This window comes from Numenius arquata, chromosome 11 (genome assembly GCF_964106895.1).
Source record: "Numenius arquata chromosome 11, bNumArq3.hap1.1, whole genome shotgun sequence".
Classification (NCBI taxonomy): domain Eukaryota; kingdom Metazoa; phylum Chordata; class Aves; order Charadriiformes; family Scolopacidae; genus Numenius; species Numenius arquata.
Genome location: NC_133586.1, coordinates 15276045 through 15299766, shown reverse-complemented (window position 1 = coordinate 15299766; position 23722 = coordinate 15276045). Strand labels below are relative to the sequence as shown.

The 23722-nt window shown below is 42.5% G+C and overlaps 1 protein-coding gene across 3 annotated transcripts in view; it reads right to left on the bottom strand.

The window, feature by feature from the left end:
- The window catches only part of TCF12 (transcription factor 12), a 167139-nt gene extending 165501 nt beyond the window's left edge, over positions 1–1638 (bottom strand). For 2 of the 3 annotated variants that reach the window (XM_074155444.1, XM_074155445.1), the window contains exons 1-2: positions 1455–1629; positions 362–461 (exon numbers count right to left, since the gene is read on the bottom strand). In XM_074155444.1, the coding sequence (XP_074011545.1) occupies positions 362–436 (75 nt within the window). In that variant the 5' untranslated portion in view covers positions 437–461; positions 1455–1629. Of the gene's footprint in view, positions 1–361; positions 462–1454 lie in introns of all 3 variants that reach the window. The other variant, XM_074155446.1, reaches the window with a different exon arrangement.
- Positions 1639–23722: the final 22084 nt, after the last annotated feature.

Genomic DNA, 23722 nt, shown 5'->3' with positions numbered 1-23722 from the left:
AGAATGGTTTGGGTTGGAAAGGACCTTGAAAATCATCTAGTCCCAACCCCCCTGCCATGGGCAAGGACACCTCCCACAATTTTCTCTTAGTTTAAAAAAAAAAAATAAAGAAAGAAAATAAAAAAACTAAAATACCGGTGCCACACGCCAGCTTAACAAACGTTAATTATTAGATTATGCCATCACTGGGTCAGCCTGATTTTAACCAGTTAAACCAATTGACCCAGCTGGCATTACAGTATTAAATCTGGCAGTCTAGACATTACATCAAAGTTCAGGTGTCCGACTCGGCGGAGCGGGCCCCGCCAAGCCGCCCCTGGGCCGCCCCCGCCGCCGCGAGGGGAGCTGGGGAGACCCCTACCGCGCTGAAGTCCAGCAGGTCGCTCAGCTCCTTGTCCGTCCCGATCGCGGCCATCCTCTGCTGCTGGGAATTCATCTTCCTCCGCTCCTCCGATCACCTCCTGGGGCACAGGGAGAGGGAGAGGCAGCACTTCACCGCAGGACGCCGGGCCCCGGCGAGGAAGGGCCCCCAGCCCCCGCGCCCCTGAGGCGGAGGATCCCGGGGCGGGGGGCGGGGGCGGGGAGGGGGGAAGAGGGCGCTTTACCGGGCGGGCTGGCGTAACCGGCCGCTTCCCCAAAGTAACCAACTCTCCCTAAGTTTCCTCTTCTCCCTCGCTCCGCTTCTCCTCCACCTCCGGCGAGGCACGGTCGCGCCGCCGCCAGGAATGAGATGCCCCCCCTTTCCTTTCCTTTCCCTTCCCTTCCTTCCCCTCAGCCAAACAACCCGCCGCAGCCCCACGCCGTCCGGAGAATTACCGGGAGATTAACCGGCGCGCTGTCTCCGCAACAATGGGGCCGGACCGGCGGGGCCGTCCGTGCCTCAGCGGGACCATCCCTGCCCCACCATGACCGCCTTTCCCCGGCGCTGGCGGCGGCTTCTCCCCGCTCGGGACCGCGGCGGGGCGGGGGAGCCGCCCCCGCGCACCGCACGCGCACACGCGGCCGGGCGCGCGCCCCCGCCGGGCAGGGGGGATCGGGGGGGCGGAATGCGCGCGCGCGGCGGGAGGGGCGGCGGGGCCCGCGCCTTCCCTTGTGCCCGGCGGGGGAGCGGCGGGGCCGGTTCCGCAGCCCCGCTTCCCCGCCAAGTTTGGGAACCGCCCGGCGCGGCTGCGGCCGACCGCGATCCTTTATGAGCGGCCGGTAACGCGCGCCCCCAACGCCGCCCGCGGGGGACTCGCTCCTGCCCGCGGCCGGGCGCCGCAGCCCGCCCCGAGACCCCCGGCCCCCGCTGCCGCCCCTCGGGCTCCCCGGCGGCGCCTCGTCCTCCTCGGCGGCCTCCCCCGGGCAGCCCGGCTCCCGGCCCCTTACCCCTACGAGCCGGCCGCCGCTTCCTTCCCCCCCCCCCCCCGCCGCTCTCTCCCAACTTCTCCCGGCCCCTCGCCGCCCGCGCTTACCTGCTGCCCCCCGTACGCTCCGGTGACCGGGGCCGGGCCGGCGGCGGCGGGCGGGCCGCGGGCTGGGTGGGAGGCGACGAGCCGAGCGCTCCCCCCCCCGCTGGAAGGAACTTGTGGGTTTCCCTCAGGCAGACATTTTTTTGCTTACGGAGCCTCAGCACCACGTTCACGGCTCCGGCTCCGTATCCCTCCGCGCCGAGCGCCGCCACGGCCTTAACCCTTGAGGCGCCGCGCTGCTGCCGGCCGGGAGCGGGCGGGAGGTGCCGCCGCGCTGGCGGGGGCCCCACGGAGCCGCCCGGGCGGCCGAGCCCGGCGACAAGTGGGGACAGCCCCCTGGCCCGCTTAGGGACACCACAACAGGCACCCGCCGACACACGAACGTCAGGGGAACGGAGCCCTCCCCGCCGCTACCCGGCTCGTCCTGGCCGCCAGCGCAAACCTCAGCAATGTGCGGGCCCCAAAAGACATTTTCACGCCCACTGAATCCAGATACCCTAAGCTATGCCTAAATACAATTAATAGGCCAATATACAGACTTACTTTGCAAAATAAAATTGCATATGAATTACATCAAGCTTTAAACATTCAGCAGCAGCTTCCTCTTAGATACATACAATTAAAACCATAACACATCAAAGCATAAAGGTAGGTACGTTAAGGCCAGAGCCCCCCTCTGAGTGAACTCTGCGGTTCCCCGAAACGGGCGATGCTAAGGGCGAGCCAGCCCCACACTCTGCGGCCGGGAACGGGAGCTAGCGAGAGCCCGGGCCCTGCCACCGCTGCAGGCAAATGGCAGTTCCGTACTCCGTCTCCTTCCCGTGGGGCGGCACTGCCAGCCCGTCCCGCCGGGAAGTTCGTTCCATGTTTGGAAGCACCGTAAGGGCCTGGCGGAGGAGCGCGGTGCCGGTGCCCGGCCCGGTGCTCGGTGGCACACACCTCTCCCGAGCCTGCAGAGCCCCCAGGTGGCACCTACTTGCCACCACCTGGCTCTCGGCCTGCTCCTCTCTGACCCCAGCCACGGAGGGCTGCCCGCCCTTCTCTCTAAAAGTGAGAATTAAACAATTATAATCTCTGCAGTTACTGGCCTGTTATTCTTTTGGAGCAAGGGAACTTAAAACACAAGGACAATGAAAAAGGATACTTAGAATCCTGGAGAAGCTAAAGCGCTCCAGGGAGACAGAAGGGCAGGCTGTGTGGGGAGCGTTCACCCCTCACAGGCTGCTGCTTGGCAGTGCCCCAGCTTTGGGAAGCAGCAGGCTGTACAGAGGGCTCTCCAGCCCCACGCCCGTCCCTTCCAACCCAACTCTTCCCACCCCCAGACCCCGACCATGACATCTTCCGGAGGAAGGGGAGGGTGAGAACAAACTTACCACCCCCGGGACAGAGACAAACTGGAGATTCTGTGACCTTAAAACATTCTCCTCCGGTTTTCTCCCGTATATGCTGTGTACTGGATCATCAGCTGGCCTTGTGATTCTATGAATATTCATATATTCGCCACTTAGAAATGCAAGAAGCAATTTGTATTAAAATATCAACACAATGACTTCCATTCTCTGTGCCCCTGAGGGACATAAATATGTACTTTTCCCCTTTGATGTATAAATAATACTTCACTTTAGAGGAAAGCACCTAGTGACAGAGATCATTATACATTTCATGAGGAATGGCCTTTATCATATTTGGGTTACAGGGAAGATGCCCTATCTACATCCTGGGAAAATATTGTTTCTCTTGAAGTGTTACTTTTTAACAAGTTTTGGTACTCTACCAGTTAGTGCAGCTGGAACACTGACAAACACGGATTAGAAAACTGATGAAAACTAAAGAAGGTGGAAGCAGTAATGCTAACAATTATTTGTACCAATGCGTAACTGCATTAAAATTAACACTTAATTTCAAATACAATACTTTTTATTTGCCTTGCAACCTAAGGTTTAAAGGTTCACATTCATAGGCTTTTATTTGCAGCTAGAAACTTTGAGCGGACGATCCACTCAAAGATCACGTTATCTGGTTACAGATCCAGATAATCCATGACATAGGGTTTAAAGATACACAAAATACCGTAAAATATTCCATTTGGTCCACAATGATATGTCCCTTTCTCATGCAGAAGCTGGCAGTGAGCATGCTCATTACCAAAAGTCACATCACAGCAGCCATTTCTCTGCATGACATCTTTGTGGGGTGACTGTCCTCTTTGAAAAAAAATTAATTGCCAGGCACCTGTAGAAAAATGAACAGAATATAAATGAAGTTTCCAGGAATTATGCCAGACAACTTAGCAAGTACCCAGTGCCTCAGGGAAGGTGTGCTTTGGCCCGAAACATACCATTGAGTCTTACCTCAAGGAGATTGCTCTGAGGAGCCAAAATTGCAATGAGTTGGACAGTTCAGAAATTTCAAAAGAAACTCATGCAGGTAGTGACTGCCACTATTGTGTGGCAGTGACAAACTATTGTGAGAGAGATCAGTAACTCTGACATCCCGTAATACAAAAAAATTCCAAAAAGAAATTTAACCTAATGTTTCCTGGGTACATCATTTGCCACATTGGTCAGATTTGGAATCTTTAACCTATTCAGTTTTTAACCCCTCTTCATTTAACACCGATCAGAACTAACATGTACACTCAAAACATCCAGGCACAATATTCTACGGCCATGAAACATTGTCTTGCATCTATTCTCAGTATCTCCACCCCCTTTCTGAAGCAGCGAATTACTTAGTATCCTCTCGTCTCTGCCACTCCCTATAAATTCTTCCTATTCACTGCAAAGATAGGAGTTTAAAAAAAAAAAAAAGCATTGCATATCCTTATCCTGTCATAGTCATACACAGAAAATGAAACAGAAAACAATGTGGTCAACAGTAAAAAAAAAAGAAAACACCACCAAAAAACCCAAACCAAACAAACTCTCTGTTTTTAGCAATTTAGAGATCTTTATGAGAAAAGATGACTCAGTAAGACTTTATAAACGTTTTAAAACATTTGAATAAGTAGGTATCTGAAACCTGGTTCAGACAATTACAACAGTTCTCCATTTGCAACAAAGAAAATAGTTCCAAGTTCATTCCTGTTTCAATCCCTAATTACAGTTCTTCCCTTACAAAGGTGTAAATGCAGCAAACACACTACACAAATCACACAAAAATGAAAAAGTTCCAGCTTTGCTGTGACACAACAGTACCCTCCTTGTACTTTACAGAGAAGGCTGTAATGCTACTGTCGCACTCTTTTTTTCTATCACTTCTTTAAAAATAAAAGGTCTTCACTACCTAGGGAGCAACTGATCAGACGGATAGCACAGAAATATAGGAGTAACCACAAATACCCATCATTTTGGTAGCGATTTTGTGAGCAAGGACTCCAGCAATCAGGGCTGAAGTCCTGAAGACGCTTTCACATCATATTACCATTGGTGAATTTTCTACATAGATAAATTAATTTATACATCTTGTGGATAAATACACTTTTCTTAGAGAAGTCTTAGGCCTGTTGTGGAGTAGTGCAAGTAATAGGCAGGTAAACCCATGCAGACAAAGTCAGCAGTGAACTCCAGACTCTGACAGAGCATACAACACAACTGTAAATCTTTATGGTAGCAGCCCTGACAGCTGATCTACCAACATCAATATGGTCAGCTACCAACCAGAGCAATCAGGGAATTGCTAGTTGCCAGATGGCGATGGCAACATTCTTCCGCGTGCTTCGACATGACCATGAAAATGAAGAATTACATACAGGATATAAAAAAATTAAGAGGAATATAAAAACCAAATCACTTGAGCACAAAACCCTGAAAATAATCACACTCATACGCTGTTGCCACAGCCTTCATGAATTGCTTTCCACCCACTCCGTAAACGAAAAATATTTGATACAGCAGGCAGCTGTTGTGCATTCAGGGATGTGAGAAAATGTATTCCATATTACTATTTAATGTATCATGCCTGGGTGAATAAAATCATTAAGCTTGCATGTCTCCTTTTGGTTTATTTATTCTTAAATTTACACCCACTGAATTAATTCACCACTACCACCCAAACCATGCCAGCTCCTAGGGTGTTCCCGACAGAACATTTGACCCAGGCTGGAGTCTTCACCGGAACGGCTCCTTTAAATCAACATGTATGTGCTCAGCCTGCATCCACAGCCAGCAATTTATCCATGATAAATGCCATTGCTCAGCAAATCCATAGCCCTGGAGAGAAGTCAGCAAACCTCCTTTCCTGCTCCAGCCTTTTTTCTTTTTCGTGTTTTTTTTTTTTCCCCACAACAAATTCCTACCCTCACCTAAGCCACTGAATCCTTTGTACTGGTTCCAGTAGACTTCCCAGTACAGACAGCAACGCTCATTTGGAGTCAGCAATAAGGAGAACGCAACCTTGTTTCCTGCAACTAACATGGACAGAGCAATTTCGTTTTCTCACTGACTTGTTCCTGGGGTCTGTACCTGGAATCTGACCCAAGCCAATGAAAAGTAATTACAACATTTTTGTTGTCATCCCTGAAACTTTTGGATCAAGCTCTCGGGAAAAGCACTGTGTTCATCCTACAGCTCTTCCTTCCAGACCAGACTTTGGAAGAGTATCCTACAAGTGAGCTTACAGCTATGTTCCTATGGCCAAGCCTCATGATTGCGCAGTGCTTGCTGTTATCAGTACAGCCCATCTTCCAGATAACTGAATTTGCTGCCTCACTCGCTGCCTGCTATATTTACCTCCCGGTAATTAAAATTATATAACATATACATTACGTAACATATCCTACAAGAGGGAAGATTTAGAACATTTGCGGGAGGCTGCCATGGTGAAACACCTCGCCAAGCAGCACTGCTTACGAGGGGACCAGAGGGAGCCTGCAGCCTGACTCCCGGGAAGTCAAACCCTGCTTCTGCGGGAGCACCGACGGCCACACCGAATTTGTTACTGCTGCGGACAAAGTGTTCGCCGGCAACTACTTTTGGCTAAGCGGGAAATAGCGAAACGCTTTAGCTCGCCGTAAGGGCCGATCTTCACAGGAGACGTTCTTTCAAAAGTAGAAAGCAGAAGGTTGAATGGGGGGGGGGGGGGGGAAGAAAAGAAAAAAAAACCCCAAAAACGATTAAACGGAGAAATCGCGGCGGGAGGCGGCCTCCCCCGTCCCCGCTCACGGTACCGGGGCCTGGCCCTGCACAGGGCGGCCTCCCCCGGCCGTGACCGCGGCAACGCCGCTCGGCAGGCTGGCGGCCGGGCAGGGCGCGGCGAGCGGCGCCCGCCCCGCCGGCGGGTCCCTGGGGCGGAGCGGAGCCGGCCCATCGGCCGAGCCCTGCGAGCGAGGAGGCGGCGGCGCCCCGGGGCCCGCAGAGCCTCGCCGCTCCGGCGGAGCGGAGCTGGCCCCGCCCGGCCCCGCCACCCCCAGCGCGGGCCGGCGGCCCCTCCGCCCGAAGGCGGCCGAAAGTTGCGCGTGGCCGAACAATGCGGTGAGGACTATTTGTCCTTCCGCCGGCCGGCTGTGACGGGAGGGGGCGGTGCGGACCGCCGTCGAGCGGGCGGGAGGGGCCGGGGCCGCCCCTGGCCTCAGTCCCCCGGGGCCGAGCCCTCCCCGGGGCCGGTTACGAAAGCCGGGGGAGCCGCCGGGGGCCGTCCCAGGCGGCGGAGCGGCAGCGCCCGCCGTGGCTCCTCCCTGCGCGGGGGGAATCTCATGCCCCCCCCCCCTTCCCTGATGCCGTCCTGCCGCCGCCGGGAGAGACAGGGCCGCCGCCCGCCCCGGGGCCCTCGGCTCCCCGCTCCGTGCCAGGGCTTAGAGCCCCGCAGCGCGGCTTGGCGGCCGCGTGCGCCGCGGCAACTGCCCTTCCTCCCGCCGGTAGTCCCAGAAATGAACCTGAACACCACCGGCGGCAGTGAACAGTTTAAATCAAAAAGTGACTTTAAATTCACACAGGAGGTGGTTTCGGTACTTACTCTGTTTAAGTAAACCTTTTTTAAATTAACCAAAACCAATTAACAAGTCGAAGTTAAAAGCAACAACCTCGCTACTTGAAGAGAAATACGTAGTCACAGCAGATTTCCACTAGCTTAATAAAATTATTTTAAAATTTATACTGTCTTCAAAGGTGACTTTCAAAAAATCAGTATGATATAAAGCTTAATTTAAATGAACACCTAAACATATTCCTAAGCAAAGCATTCATTAAATCAAAAGCAGATTGATATCCCTGGAGGAAAAAGTTGCTCTTTCCAGCGAATCTCGACCATTCCATGCAGCAGCCCCGGGCACGGCCACACCAATCCCTTCTGCCAGGTGACGGAGGGTGGGGGAGCCCGAGCCCCCCAGTGCAGCAGGGCTCGGCTGCCAGAGGGACAGGCTGTGGGCACGGGGGCTCTGCTGCTGCACTCCTCCAGAGCCCATTTTGATAAAACTCATTTATAAACTCAGAAGACAGAGATTACAACCAAGAATCATGCAACTGAGATTATAAAGGGAGTTATTTTCAGTGGGGAAATGAATACAAAGTTTTAAGCTTCCTATGTAAACCATATGCCCTTCACTACAAATTTGTACGATGGATTGCATCGTGCAGTTCAACGTGAGCAGCTTTGAAATATCCCAAGGATAAGCATTACTGCTGGAAGGGACTGGGGCAAAACATCTCTCACCAAGAAGGTGTCTCACACTGCGAGACGTTGGCTAGATAGTCACAATGGAGGTCATTTGCAGAGAGGATAGAGCATGAGTATCACCATTTTTAGCCTGCTTTCCTTGGGAAATCACTTGCAGACGACTACACGGTGTTCATGTGGACAGATGCGTTTCCTTAATAAATCATAAACTTATTTGCTAATTTCAACCAAGCAAAACGAGGACATCGCATCACACACAGTTAATGGAAACAGGGATTAAAGCAGAAAAAGAGGAGATTGTGTTGGTGCGCCTACTGAAGGAAAGACTAGTTGAGGTCAATCCTCATCAGCAACCAAAGAACCCAGACAGAGGATGCAAAGCCAAGAGAAGGGAAATGTAGGTAGCTTCCCTTCTGGCACAACGATTTCAGGTATTCCGCCTGCCACCGGGAGCTGGAACCAGCAATCTGTTTCACACAGACCTTTTTGAGCATTTCCCCATCTCCAAAGTTTCACAGGAGCCAGGAAATAATTGCTTTAATGTAATCAAAAGCCATATAACCCACAGATAATGTTTTCCATTCTAAAATTGCTTGAAAGAACGTAACTGAAGTCTGACTACAGCCATTCATCAGCCAGTCCCAGATGGGCCTCTCATGCATGAGATTCCCACTGAACACCAATTCCCTCCTCGGCACTGAAGGGAACAGGTTCTCTCCCTTGCACAACTAATGGACCATCAGATTACACATTCTGGGAAACCAAGGGATGACAGAGAAGGCCAAATTTAGAGAGGAAAATCACAGCTTCAAAGAATAGTAGGAACTCTTTATATCAAGCACATAGAACTGCACTTTAAATTACACTGAAAAAAGTTTCATTTCTTAAATCAGTGGAGTGGTAATACATGGCGTTGGTATTGTTTTCTGTCATTGGTTTGGGATTTTTTTTTTTAAGGTTTTAGGAAGAAAAAAAATCTTAAACTTCTAGTTTAAGACTGTGGAATCTCATATGAAGAAAAATGTGAATATTCAAGTATTTCCCTCCTCACTTGTTATTATGATTATTTTTGTCCAACAATATCTGCAGAGCACATTAGATCAATCTTCATTTGGGAATACAATTGTGGGTAGTCTCCTTGTCATATGTATTTATAATTTCATTCTAATTAATATAAATATTTCTGTTAGAAATAAGGGACAGTCTTGCAAGTGCTCTGTTCATAGAGCTATCGACTGACTACATTTAATGTCCTTTTCTACATGAATCATTAAGGATTGAGCTCCACAGAATATGTCTCATCCCCCATAATTTGCCCTTATGTGGCTCTTAACATAGTGAAATCTAGGGGAGCTGACTCAGTTACTGAAGAGACTTGATCATCTAAGATGCAGAAAATCCTAGTTCTCTGTCTCAGAGTGGGGAAAAAAAAAGTTTCAGAAATAATGTGATAGGGTTACTGTGTATAGCATATTGCTATTTTGACCATAAAGTGTTTCCATGACAGACATGCAAATATTCAAAGCCAGATGACTTCAACAATGGTACCCATGCTTTTGATGAACTAGTTTGCATTATCTCATCTGATCCCCTCTTTTATCATATGTAGATGAGACATCTTATGCATTCACATGCTTTTGACATTGTCACATGCAGATATTTATTGCAATTACATAGATTCCAGATGCTACAGAATAGTACAGCATCCTATTCAACAATGTGCCCAACAGAAATTTTATGAGTTTGCACTCAAACTAGAAGCACAGAAAATTATGCATCTTATACCATGTAGTAGGTAGTTCCATACAGGTCTCAAGTCTAGAACTAAAGTACACTTCAATGAAAGTGAATTTTTTAGGTTTTAGTTTTACCTTTCTTTTTTTGAGAGGGGTTTACTTTCTAAACAGCATATTTATGCTTTCAGTTCTTCTGTGCTTATACAGCATTAGTTATAACTTCCAGAGCCATCGTAAATCACCAGTAATCCTACCCTAGCTGCAGGTCCTGGAGACCTGGCATGTGTCAAACAGAGGCTTCTCAATGAAATATGACCTTTAATCAAGTTTCAACAGCTTATAAGAACAGAGAACATAAGAAAGGCCATGCTGCTCAGACCAAAGGTCCGCCTAGCCCAGCAGCCTGTCTCCAAAATAACAACCCAGTATAGTGTGCATTCTTTTCAGTTTAATCTCTCATGTTCTCAATGTAGTGACTATTCAGTGGGATTCTGGAGAGTGCAGATAAATTTGGCCCTGTGCCCATTCCTGGTACTGCATAGTTTCCAGAGTAACGAAAAAAAACAATCATTAGTCAGTACAGTACATGCAGGGAAGTAGGACAGAAGCAGGCATGAGCAGAGCCATCCCATACCTGCCACATTTGCCCTTCTGCCAATAATAAATTTAAGAAGTTCTCAAGCAAGAAGATGCATTTCATTGTTGGTCCTAATGGCTATTGAGGGCTTATCCTTTATGCATTTCTTTGGTTCATATTGAACTGTTTTAACTACTGAGCAGTTGTACATGTAGAGACCATGAAAAAAAGAGTCAGCAAGTAATGAAACTTTTAAATACTGTCAATGGAGCAAACATATTCCATGAGGTCAACTCTTTGAAAGTCAGTAAGGGAGATCCAAGTCTTGAGGGGAAAGACTTGTATTTGTTCACCATCAAATACAGGATAAATATATTGCTATTGAAAGTTCTAAGGGCCAAGTTTGATTTCTGATATAATCTGAGATTTTAGTCAGTCATTTTACATTCCCTACATCACCTTATCTCTTGTTGTAAAATTAAGGTTTTACAATATGGAACACACTGTGATCAGCCCGGGGTTTCATGTTTAGTTTGCTACTATATCCAAATGTTGGGCTGACCGAGCAGAATGGTTAAAGGTCAGTCTCACTCTGCATTTGTCTTAGTAGGACTCAGGATCTTCTACTCAGACTCTTATTTTCACGAGACTTGTAGGGATTTAGTATCTTTGAGTCAAGCACCCTCTGTTAAATTGGATTAAAATTGGGTAATACATTTAAAGGTTATTGGAAAGACAAATAGAAGAACTGGTAGTGCAACCACATAAACATGTCTTCCATTAAGAAAAAACAGAATAAAAGCAGTTATAAAAGGTACTTGCCATAATATTGTTCTGATTGAAGTCGATGAATACGAAGCTATTGGCTTCAAAGGAGGACCAGAGTGTAACCCATTTAGTGTCCCTTCGATAATATTTCCAGCACAAGCGTCACAGTCTGTCAAAATAATTCATATTACATGTGGAAATTTTTCATTAAGTTCCATAAGAAAAACTGTTATTTCAAAGTCAAGAGATTTTTCTAACATTGTTTCGTATTAATCCCCTCTTTTTCAAACTGCACAAAAAATTCAAATTAGTTGTATAGCTCAAGGCAATTCCAAAGTTTACATTGTTGATGGTGATTGAAGCGATGGTTATTAGAGACCTGAGCAGCTGCATTGCCATCAGGGTCCTGGCTCAGAACTGAAAATTGAGGGGTTGCTGAGCCCAAGCTGAAATTCAGACCATACTTTTATCTCTGGGAGGCAAGAATTATGGTACAGTTTGCAAATTTTTTTCCATGTCAGTTTAAGGTTTTTGAAAGGCTACTGTTGCATAAATAAGTCTGAATACTGCCTTCCACTTCATAGATTTAAATATTACAATCCCTGCTTTTATTTTTAATGTTAAGAAAAATATTTTAGCAACACAAATAGAAGACATGCAGCAGAATCTTGCACCCCTGAACCATCTCAAAGTATTAAGTTTCTCTTCAGTGGAGCTGTGATTTTCTCTCCGGGCTTTCAACTCTGCCAATAATGGAGTAACTCTGTATAGGTCAGTTTCATTTTCTTTATCTCAGTTGCCTCACATGTAAAATGAGAGTAGACAATAACCTCTCTTAAAGGGTTGCCAAGAGGAACTAAACTATAAGATCTTCAAATGAAGCATGTAGTACAAAAAGGTTTTAAGTAATTTAACATTTAAAACTAGAAGTGGGTAATATTCTGCATACCAATATGACTGTATTTTTATTTTCGGATTATAGGATAGAAGTACACAGAAAAAACCTTAGGGAACTTATACAAGTTACCACTAGGTTATACTACCTTCCTTTAAAAAAGCTAATAATGTTCATCTGAAAAAAATCCTTATTATTGCCATTTCATACACAACAACTTAAAGAGACGCTGTCCTATAACTTATTTAAATATCTTTTCAAACTTTTTGAGAAGTGGATTTAAAAATTACCGCCTGTAGAAGTATTACTAGAATGTATAAATATGACCTGCATTTCCCAACAGCTGTACAGCACCTAAAAAATATCTTAAGACTCTATTATCTGTGAAAGCAAGGATTTTCTAAATAATTTTTTATATGCAGAGATCATAAATTTAACTTTCTATGTAAAATCCCACTTACCCAATTCCTCCGTTTCTCTGATCATATTTTAAAATATGTATTCATTTCAATAGGAAACAGTTTCTATGGTTACATCTTCTACCTGATATTATAAATACACTGTGAAACATATGTTGCAACTCAGTATCAATATAGCCTTTAAACTCTCCTTAAATCAAATAATGAAAAAGAAGCTATTAGAATATCAGTTGAGAGCTGCTTGTTGGGAGGAGGTGGTGTTTGTTGGGTTGGTTTTTTTTTTGCTTTATGCTGCAGCTTTGTTTTTGTATATTGCATTTATGGTCGTTAAGCTGGAATGGTAAAATAGCATGAGGTATGTATATCTAAAAATGAAAATGTTTTACTCCTTAGTCTGTGAGACAAGGCCATTTCTTGGACAACTCCAAACACACAGGAAAGTTTCTTTGCAGTAAATTTTACAGCTATTTGGGCATCTTTAGTTTATAAATAAAATAAAACATTATTGATTATTACTACGAATTATTACTTATTTGCATTTCACATTTTCAGACCGTGTTTTTCACCCCTCTATTATAGGATACACAATATCCAAACAGGATGGTATAGGGTTTAAACATCCATAACTGTAATATCCAGTGTAGATGCAAGTCTGGGAAGAAGGCCATAGAACAGGTAAAGCTTAACTTTGAAAAAGAGGTCTCCAGCTTCTATTTTGCATAGGAGAGGCTTTATTTTGACTCTATTTGATACGAAAACAGTTTTAAGAAGCCTGTATGAGCTTTCTTGAGACGAGAAAAGTTTCCTGTGGGATTGCTTTTCAGACTACCAGTTGAAGATAAACAGTGATACTGTAGCACGTAAGCAACTCTAACTGGCAGGACACAATAGAATACCAGAACTGTTACTATTATATCATAATATTCATGATACTGGTCTTGTGACCTGCTCAGTGCTACCTTCTTGGTCTGACTTAGCTCTACTGTACCTAGGATAGCTGGTCATTCCCATATATCATTTGATCTGTTGATCTTCCAAGGTCCCTTCTGACATGAGTTATCCTATCATCTTGTGATCCTATGATTCTTCATATTAGTTGGTTTAATGTTTCTTTTAAGCCCTCACACCAGCAGAGAAATTGTGCATGAAGAACTGCTATTGGTACATAAAACTTTCTCACAGAGGATGGAATGGTGATGCCTCTGACCTACAGTCAGCCTTCAGAAAAGTTAGCAAAGAAATATCAGATAATGTCTCAAATTTCGCAAAAAAATCAAAACATTTTGTTTAGCATAATGTAAAGCCAAATTAAAACTAGGACAGAAAGCTTTCGGGGGAACAGACACATGGTAAATAAAAGTGGCTGCTGCTACTGCCACCCTGCAGGGCCTTATAAGATATCATGGAATGTGTCAATGTGATTTATTTTTATGAAGTATTCCTATGGGCATTATGTATGTATTCTGTGAAGATTAAAAGGAGTTGCTTCTTTAGAGATATTACATTAAGAATCACCATCATGTTTAATTTAATTTTATAAAACAAAAGATCCCACTCACTGAAAATAAATCAGTATAATAGAATAAACATTGTATACAAATTCCATCACAGAACATTTCACAAGGCTGAATACATTTTTAAAAGCCAATGAAATTAGAACTGAAAGAGATGAGGCAATGAGCAAAAATATTTTCCCATTTTGAAGCTGTGTACTCAAAGATGTATTTCCTGTACTGTAGGATTTGATTTTGTTAATTATATGTTAGCCTTTCATGAACTTACGAAGTGGTTCCCACCGTTGCTCTCTCTTGGTTTTTTTTTTTGTGTTTTGGGTGTTTTTTTTTGTTGTTTTTTGTTTGGTTTGTTTTTTTTTTTTTTAAAAGAGGGTACCTGTCTGTCAAGCCCATCAATTGCCTGTAGAGGCACCGGTTACAGAAAAATCTGTGATTTCCACCCCCATTGAACAATACTATGATTACCTCAAAAACATTATTTCCAGTGGGCTTTATGTATTTCTAATAATCCATACTGAAGGTCAAACTACACAGGACTACTAACTATATATGTAAGTTTCTATAATAATTAATCACAATAGAATAGAATGTTTTTCTGTGCAGTGCAGTAGCTTTAAGAAGTGAACAGCCTATTTGCTACAGCATCAGAAAGCATTTAATGAACGGCCCCTAGAGCCAGCACTGATTACCTTCTTGTTTCTGACTGTAGTTATGAAGTTTCCACTGGAGTACACTTATTTCTAATGGGTGCCAATTTTGACGTAGACAGTACTCCCTATGCTTTTAGTCAGTGCTTTCTGGGAAAACTATCACTGTGTGCAGGAAGACTGTCAGAATTCTCTTTCACAAAAACCTTCTAGGACTAGACCTGGCTGTTGACTATGGCTGACATTCACACTAAATGGCTCAACTCTGAACTGAACACTTTGTCAGCTACAACCCAAACATTTAAAGCTTTAGGCAATACAGAAGGTTTCGCTCCTGTGCATGACAGGACATGAAAATAATCCATGTTTCCACTTTATACATAAAGCAAACACCTAATTCTAAAAAAAATCTCATATCATCAATTTTAAAGACTATTAGTTCATTTAATTTTATGTATATGTAGATAACTATTATAATTTTTTCATATTTCTTTATTGCCTTTTTTTCCTTCCTGTCTCATAGCATGTTGTGATTAGGGTAGGTTCTTGGCTCTTAGAATTGTTTTGTCTTCATCAGTAAATGCAAATTTGTGGCAGACCACTTACGCATGAGAAAGTAACTATATTTGTACATTAATTATATACATATATATCTACATACATATTTATGTGTATATATGTTAACTATAGCACAATGTACTTAAGACATATAAAATAATTGCCAAAAATATTATTTATTAAATCAAAATTTCTTTTTAACAGATGGTCCAAGTATGTACTTGAGTATAGAGTCTCTTTAATATAGATTTAGGTCTAGTTAACGGAGCTTCTTAAAAACACCCATAGACACAAAAGCAAGAGAAATCAGGAAAATTGATTCTGTCACATTCTGGAGATAATTATAGAGCAATTTATTGCTTATGGAAGGACTTCAAAAGCTCATAAGCGTTTGAGACACCATGTATTGGAAAGGAAGTCAAGTTCATAAACAACTCACCAAATGTTACAGAAGGAGAATGATCCTGGGTATCTTAGAGAACAGTGATATATATCCAAAGGCTGTTCCAGAGTAACAAGAAATCTAGGGAATGAAAAACATCTGTAAATGTTCTCCTGTTTTCTCTGTGCATATATTCTTTTTATGCTATGAACGATAAAAAAAACACTGCCTTAGAAATCACATCACAAAATCTGGTGTTTTGCATCAGGGCCCTGAGTGCAGTAATAAGCTCTCTCAGTAATTGCTCTGACCAGCCTCACCTGAAGTCTCCCCACACATTTGACCAAGGACTCCATTTAAGCTCAGGTTGCGCCTTTCACATCTTTTCTGGGCTGTATTTTAGGTATGCCTGTTGCTGACTCTGTTCCTGAAGTGCTGTTGGGTATCCCTTTATGGACTTTGGACCGTCTCTTGTCTGATGATTACTGGACCACTAATAGGACCTATCGCTTGTCTGTTTCTGGTGCTGTAAGACCATGTCCTGAGGTGATGTCCTTGCCTAGCCTGCACTGTGGCCACTCGTTAGCTACCAGCTCAACTTCCCTTAGGAGGCAACCTGCTCTTGCTGTTCCCTGACCTTGCACTTGAACTGCGTTCCTACAGACAGTGAGAAGAATTCCTTTAGGATTAGCAATGTGGAAAGCTTGTTAAGTAGTAACTGAAACCTTCACTCATCTTATGATGGAAGGTAAGCTGCAGCCAGACTGATGGGCCCTTTCTGGGCTTGCAGTTTGTAACCATAACTCAAATAGCTTTGGAACCTACACAGACTGGTGCAAAAGTACACAGTATGTGACACCATCCAGGTAGTTACTGTTATAACAAATACTAAGATATGACTTTTATATAAAAAACTTTCATAATAAATACACACATGTTTATTTTATAATGTATTAGCATGTAAGTAATGGGACAATTACTGGAAAGCAATTACTGCAAGAAATGTGTTTCATGACTAAGGCCCATCTTGCCCATTAACTAAGTCTTGACCATTATATTTACTTTTTATTGTAAGAGAACAGAACAAGTGTGTGTGTTTTTTATAAAACACAAAACACTCTGTACTGTCTTCCAGAGATTTTTAAGCAGGGTGGCAGCATACCTCACCTATCCATTGCTCAATTTCAACTTCCAAAACGTGTTTTAAAGAGTTAAGTGCTAATCAAAATTTTTGCATCCACACAAAGTAGTCTCACTGAGTCATTTATCAGTGAAGTGTTAGGAATGAGTCATAATTTTATGAAGTGCCATTTTTCTATAGTATATTAAATGCAAAAGCATGTCAAACATATTGCTACTAAGGTTTATTGTTAAGTCTGCCAAAAGCATTTTGTTCAAAATAATGTTTGCTGTATTTCATATAGCTTGAAGTCTAAATTAAGTGAGCTGCTTTGCTGCAGTCAACAGGAGAAAAGAATCCTTTCCCTGCCTCAACTCTGCCATGAGCAGCAATGGTGTCAGCATTGAACTACGCTACAAACATTAGAGGTGCTAATTTGCAACTATGCCTTGAGCAATTGTGGAGTGTCTTTGCTGTTATACCTTTATCCCCAATGCAAGATCAATGAATGATGATGCTACATAGTTGGCCCTTCTCTAGTGGCCCCAATCTCAGTCTCTCACTTACTGTACATTAAAGAAACTGCATTCTCTTCTATAGGCTAAAAAGTTTAGATGTCTACCTGAATTTATAGCCTATTCCAGGCACATATGCTTTGCATTAGGCAAGTGAGTGCCATATCTCACATATGCACAGTGTGTATAGGATTAGTCATTTACTGAAGTGTTACCAGGAAAAAAAAATCACAGCACCTAATATAGATATGAAAATATGAGTAATCTGTGTTGGGTCTCAGTTACTTTAGTCCAGAAGGCTCTGTGAGGTTGTGTGTATCATTTACATCCTACTATATAATTCAAACTCTTTCATCTAGAGAATAGCCTAAATAAGCAGTACAAGAACGTAAGGAGCCTCTAATTTATATACGTGGTGATAATACTCTAAAGCATTCCTTTAGTTTTGACCTTCATGCTCTGAAGTATGCAGGGTTTGTAAAAGTGGTGATTCAATCATTACTTTTTTCAGGGTTAATTTGATATTACACACTACCCAGATCACGTTGAAAGATTGTGGGAGTCTGTATGTGAATATTATTGACAACTGAAACCCAACTGCAATCTTTTCATGCGCCCTTCTGCAGCCCTCCCCAATTGTCATTCATGACAACCAATATAAGTTGCGCTTTCTAGAAAAGAGGACTTGATTCTAAATGTGGTGTATATTTGTCTAAGCCATAAAAATACTATGGAAGGAGAGGCCCAAGGCTAAAATAGCAGGTGTTTTTCAAGCTAGAATTGAAATCAATTGGCGGCACTACATGGGGGAAGCTTACATAGTATCTTCCTGAACTCTGATTTAAGCAAGTGTTTGCAACCCTTCTTTTCATGAAGTTAAGATTATCCATTCTTTTTTTTTTCAATAAATTATATAAAAATATCACTTCTAATCAGTCATTTTCATGTTAAAAAAATTTGCTGAGCTTCCTGACAGAAAAATCTGATAATTTCTTGGATACAAGCAAGAGTTAATATAAAATTGCAGATCTTTTCTAAGTGTTTTGAGCAGTGGCTTTATGATTGCAAAGTCTGTCAGGTTTTTTTAATGGCTCACAATTCGGTATCAAAACTATGGGTAGCATCAGGTGTCTAAGTTTTGCACCATTTAAACCTGGCAGCTGTTTAATTTACCTTTGTTGAATAATAAAACCTTCTTGGAATAAAAAAAAGGGAATTTTCAATAAGACTAGTCAGAGCAAGATCACTAGATGCCACTTTAACTGCATTACACAGCTCTTCAGAGTGTTTCACTGAGTATGGGTACAACTTCAAAGGGACAGATTTTCTAGGTTTCTGAACTCTTTGTGCTCCTCAGCCAGTAAGGAAAGACCAGAAACAGGGCTGACAGCAAGCATAAAATGAGTGAAACAGGATGCAACAGCTCACTGCCTATAACTGCCAACCTTAACAGGGGAAGTGACTACAACACCCTAGGGTAGGGTGGGGAGGGTGACCCTAGTCCTCTGGGTCACTGCTAAGTAGGAAGGATTAGAGCATTCCCCAGGTTGCTGGCACCTGTTATAGCCAAAGCATAACTACAACAGCAGATAGTTTGTAGTACTCTTCCAGTTCCTCTTGCCTCCCTACCTAGCAGAAATTTGCTACAGCAAAGAATAATGTGCCCATTTTAACAAGATTTCTTGCTGTTCTTGCACTAAGGAGTGCTTTTGTCCTGGCCTCAAGGAAGGTTACTGTCTAGGCTGCTTGCTGTCCTTCATGCTACTCTTCATCAGTTATTGATTTACTATAGGCACTGCTCAGCAGTGCTCAGGACGGTCAGCATGAAAATTCTTCCTGTAATCACTGAAGGTTTACTCCATCATTTCTTACCCATGTTTATGTCATTCTGGAGGTAGACTGTATTTCCAGGTGCTATTAAACAATTACATTTCAAAAGATCAGGAATGTATCTTTCCCTTTTTTTAAGCAGAGCATTCCCAGACTCTTCTCAGTGTTGCTCAGTGACAGGACAATAGGCACAACCTGAAACACATTAAGTTCCATCTAAATGTAAGAAAACACTTTACTGTGAGGGTGACTGGATGCTGGAAGGGATTGTTGAGAGTGATTGTGGAGTCTCCATTCTTGGAGACATGGCCCTGGGCAACCCACTTTACCTGACGCTGCTCGAGCAGGGGTGTTGGACTATATAGAATTTAGGTGTCTTCCAACCTCAACTATTCTGTGATTCTGTAATTAGACCACCTTCTTTAATGCAGCCATCATATGACTTATGCCTTTTACTTTGAGATTAGATAACTTTAATTGATTCAACAGGGCAAAGCATCATGACCACTGAGAGTATGAAGCTCTTAGAGATTCATAGCCTAATGGTGAAATGAGATACCTAAAATCAAACAAATCACTTTACTTTTTCATGTCTATCCTGACTTGTGTGTGTTTGTTGGAGGAATCTGAAAAAGTTGGGCTGATTACATGTTACCATCCTGGAATTGCCCTAAATGAGAGACTGCATCTCTCCCTCTCTGTTCTGCATAGTGAGCAGCAGAAGTGACAAAGCTAGCTGATGTGCCACTGGCAGAACTGTTTGCCAGCATCTCTCCCCACTGCCACATCTTGATCCCTCCGATCTTGAATAGGCAGGTGGTGTTAACTCAAGCTACTCTATAAAGCTGCAGGAGTTTCACAGGAGAGAGATGCTGCTGAGAAGATTCTCTTTGGAGTTAGCAGGGTGTTTTCACTCTTTCAAATGTTCTGAGGACAAGCACTATCTGCTGCTTGCTGCACAGTGTTTGTAGGCATTACTGATTTACAAAAGGGTAGTTTTAAAGAATGAGGAAGATCACAAGTATTCTGGTTGAAAACATTCTTTGTCTTTGTACCTTCCGAATAAACATAGTTTGAAATTCAGCTTTCTTACACTGTTTTCTCCCCCTAAATGTTAGAGATGAAGTGTCATTCAGGTGTGTTGGAACATTCCACTCTTTTCAAAAGCTACCCATACAGAAATGCTTCGCTTCCCTTCAAATGGAACCGTATAAAAAGGAGAAAGAACTGCTGAGCACACAGGTTAGCAACAGCTGCCCTTTAAAATGATTGATACATTAAAATGACTAGGGGACTGAATTTATACTTGTGAAAATGGAACAAGAGGTACAGCAGAGAGGCCATGAAAATCAGGCTTATATTATGACTGGTTGCACTCATGAAATGTGATTAGATTATTAGCAATAAAACTTGCACAGATCATGGAGTTAAACATATTTGTACAGAGAGGCCCCAGCTGTACTGGCTTAGAGAAGTGCATTTATTTAACAAAGAATTTGCAAACAAAATAGCTCACTTAAAAAGGTAGATGCAGAAAACTAGAGATTTTGATGTTATGCTTCCAGATGTGAGCAGAAAGTGATTTATTTTTTTTTAACTTTTAAATGTGATTTTCAAATCCTTTTCAATGGATAGTAGTTCTTAAAAAAAAACCCACGAAGAACAAAACTCCCAAACAATTTTTAAGCAAATAATTGATCAGTAATTTTTAATGTTATTCCTATGACATTGGAACCAATTGTATGCATTACCCATTTCAAATGTTAAAGCCTTAATAAAAACTGAGTATGCATTTAGCCAGCCCTATCAGTATAAAGTTACATTAGGTATTAATACACCAACACCCACCCCTTCCCTATACCACTAGGAAAATGATCCCCTTTATCTTTTCAGTATAGGAAGCTCTTTTATCCATTTCTTTCACAAGCTGCTGTTGCCACTATTCCCCTTCATGACCCTTGACAGCTGACTCAAGTTGATGGCTAAGCTTCCACTGACTGCTGTAGAGTAACTGCCAAACCTGTTTCATACAGTAGGACTGGTGCTATCTGTAACTCCCCATTTCCGAATTTTCTCCTAATATGTATATAATTTCCTTATGATATGTTATTGTGGAAATGATACATGTGTAAAATGTGGAGAGGAAAAAAAGCTTTGCTTTCTTTTTTGCTGAAACAGTCAAACCTTTAGGAGTCAATGCACAGCAGAACTTCCTTGCACAGCATGGCTAAAACAGGTGAAAAGGACTATATTTTAAAAGTAAACTTTTCTCCTACAAAAAAAAAAGGAGCAAAAAATGAGTTGAGGATGCTAATCAAACAGTAGAAAAAGTTCTTAGGAAGTACAATGGTATTGAATGTGTGGTAAAAGCCGGTTTTTTACTAAGAAAAGAACAGTCATGTTAGTTAAAACACACAAGGTGTGGGCCTAGAAGCAGAGATTATTTGCAATAGTTATTGTGTTTTGCAGACAATAGGAAGCAGGGTTTTGACTGGCCATCTGGTCTGCACTCTATAACTACAGCTGTGTTAGCCAGCTCAGAGGAGGAGCTGCAGCTGTGTAATGAATACATACAGCGTAGGAGGGTGTGATATTTACGGCAAAGATAAGAATTGATGAAAAAGTCGGACTGGACATGCTTTAGGTTTAAGATGTCATTTCAAATCCTGTTGTCTATGATTCAATGTAGGACATTACTTTAAAATAGTCAGAGACCTGAAATAAACGACTTGATTCATAACTTTGCTGTAGCGTGCATAAATACAAATGCTAGGAATTAGTATACAGTTGCCCAGGTCCAAGTGTTCTAAACAGTTATACAAGCACAGAATTTTTCTGCCTAGCAGAATGATCCAGTGTCTTCAGTTTGATAGCCTAGTATCTAAGAACTAGGAATTCTAGATAGCTCGAAACTCTGAACACCCTGAGCACAATTAATTTTATATGATTCAGGGCAATGAATCAGACTCAGAATTAGAGATTGTCTGGGTAGAACAACAAATTGTCATCAAAAGACATCTTCACTGATGTAACTTGCTAGTATTTATACTTTAGTAGAAAAAATAAGATTTGTTTTAATAGGACTTCTTTACATTCACATAAATAGATATACAGCAGATGTTTATTACATTTTACCTACTGTGCCTTCTACAGAGATGGTGAATAAATAATTTGAATATAATTGCCTAAAGATATACTTTTCCCTAGAGGACACTATTTAGCTGCCACAGGTAAAGCTATGCACGATGGCTCATATATTGGTAGAGAAGCTTTAACCTGCCCATCAGTTACAAGCAGACAGAAGCTAACATGCAGTTGCCACAGCACACAGTACCAGCAAGAAGTTAGACTGTAACTGGGTGGAAAAAGAATTGCCAGCAAGATTTCCTCATTTTTGCCTTGTAAAAGTATAAAAATGTATGTTGCATAGTAGGTACTGCCTTGGAAAAAATATTCAGCTAGAAGCCCTTGAACAGGGAATTAGTCACATTCCTGGTTGCTTTTCCTGTGCCCAGGAGCGTTTGTGACAAGCACAGACAAGTGTGAAAAGCTTTGATAATAAATCCAGAGATAACATTCATCTGAAGAGTTGGTGTCCCTGGAGCATGGAGTGAAAGTGTTATTCTCTAGTATTCCTTAAAACACTCAAAGCAAATGGGTATTATTCTGCCTATGAAGAAATACTCAGAAATTTAATTCTATTAAGTGCTACTGCCTTAGGAAGTACTATAAGAGAGTTAACACTCTATATCTTAAAGAAAAAAATGGGCCGCAGTATATCCTTAAATATGAGTGGAAGTAAGTAGCTGGCATTTGTTTCTAATTTGTGTTTATCTTATTTCATTGCAAATTTTAATTCATCTCTTCCAAATGAATATGGAACATTTCATTTGCTGATCTTTTGCATTAATGTGGTCAATATAATTGGAGCTGAAGTGAGCTGTTTGCCAGACTTTCTAACTGCTGCCAAGAAAAACTTGGGTGTCATTTTAGAAAAATCCATGGGTGGAGGAGGAGGAGATCATGACCATCTGTCTGTGCATCAAAGGCTAAATCATTATAGGGGAAAAATAACTCCTCTGTTGTGTTTGCCAGTCATGTTCCCCTTTAAAGTAAGTTCAGTTAGTAACTTTTGAAGATAAACATTTTCAAAATTGTCCTGTGGGCTCAAACATTTATTGGAAGGAAGCTGGGGAAAAATTTAAAGGACAAAACTACACAATTTGGAAGTGAATGAGATAGCAGGAAGATAACATTAGAGGAAAAGTATAGTCTCCTTGGAATCTTCCCGAATGCCTTCTGTTGCATCCCTTTCAGTTCCAGGATCTAACAAGCATATAGAAAGGGAAGCACATCATCTCTTACTTGTCCTGCAGACAAATAACACACATTCCGTGCCCCATAACATTTAACTTGGCTTAACATTTAACAAAGGGACATGACAGTAAATATGCACTTGGACCTACTTGAGCCTTAGAACTTCCGTTGTCAGTCAGAATAATAGTCTGAAAATTAAACATTCTGCAAAAAAATTGCATAGAGAAGAGGGGCATTATCAGTAGTATAGCTAATACTTTGCTCTTTTTATTTGGTTGGTCTTTTATTTAACACACTGCAAAATTAAAATCTTGGCATCATGCTGAAATCCATCATAAGGAGCTAAACTATGAATGTCTCTGAAAAGCCATCAGTCCTTCA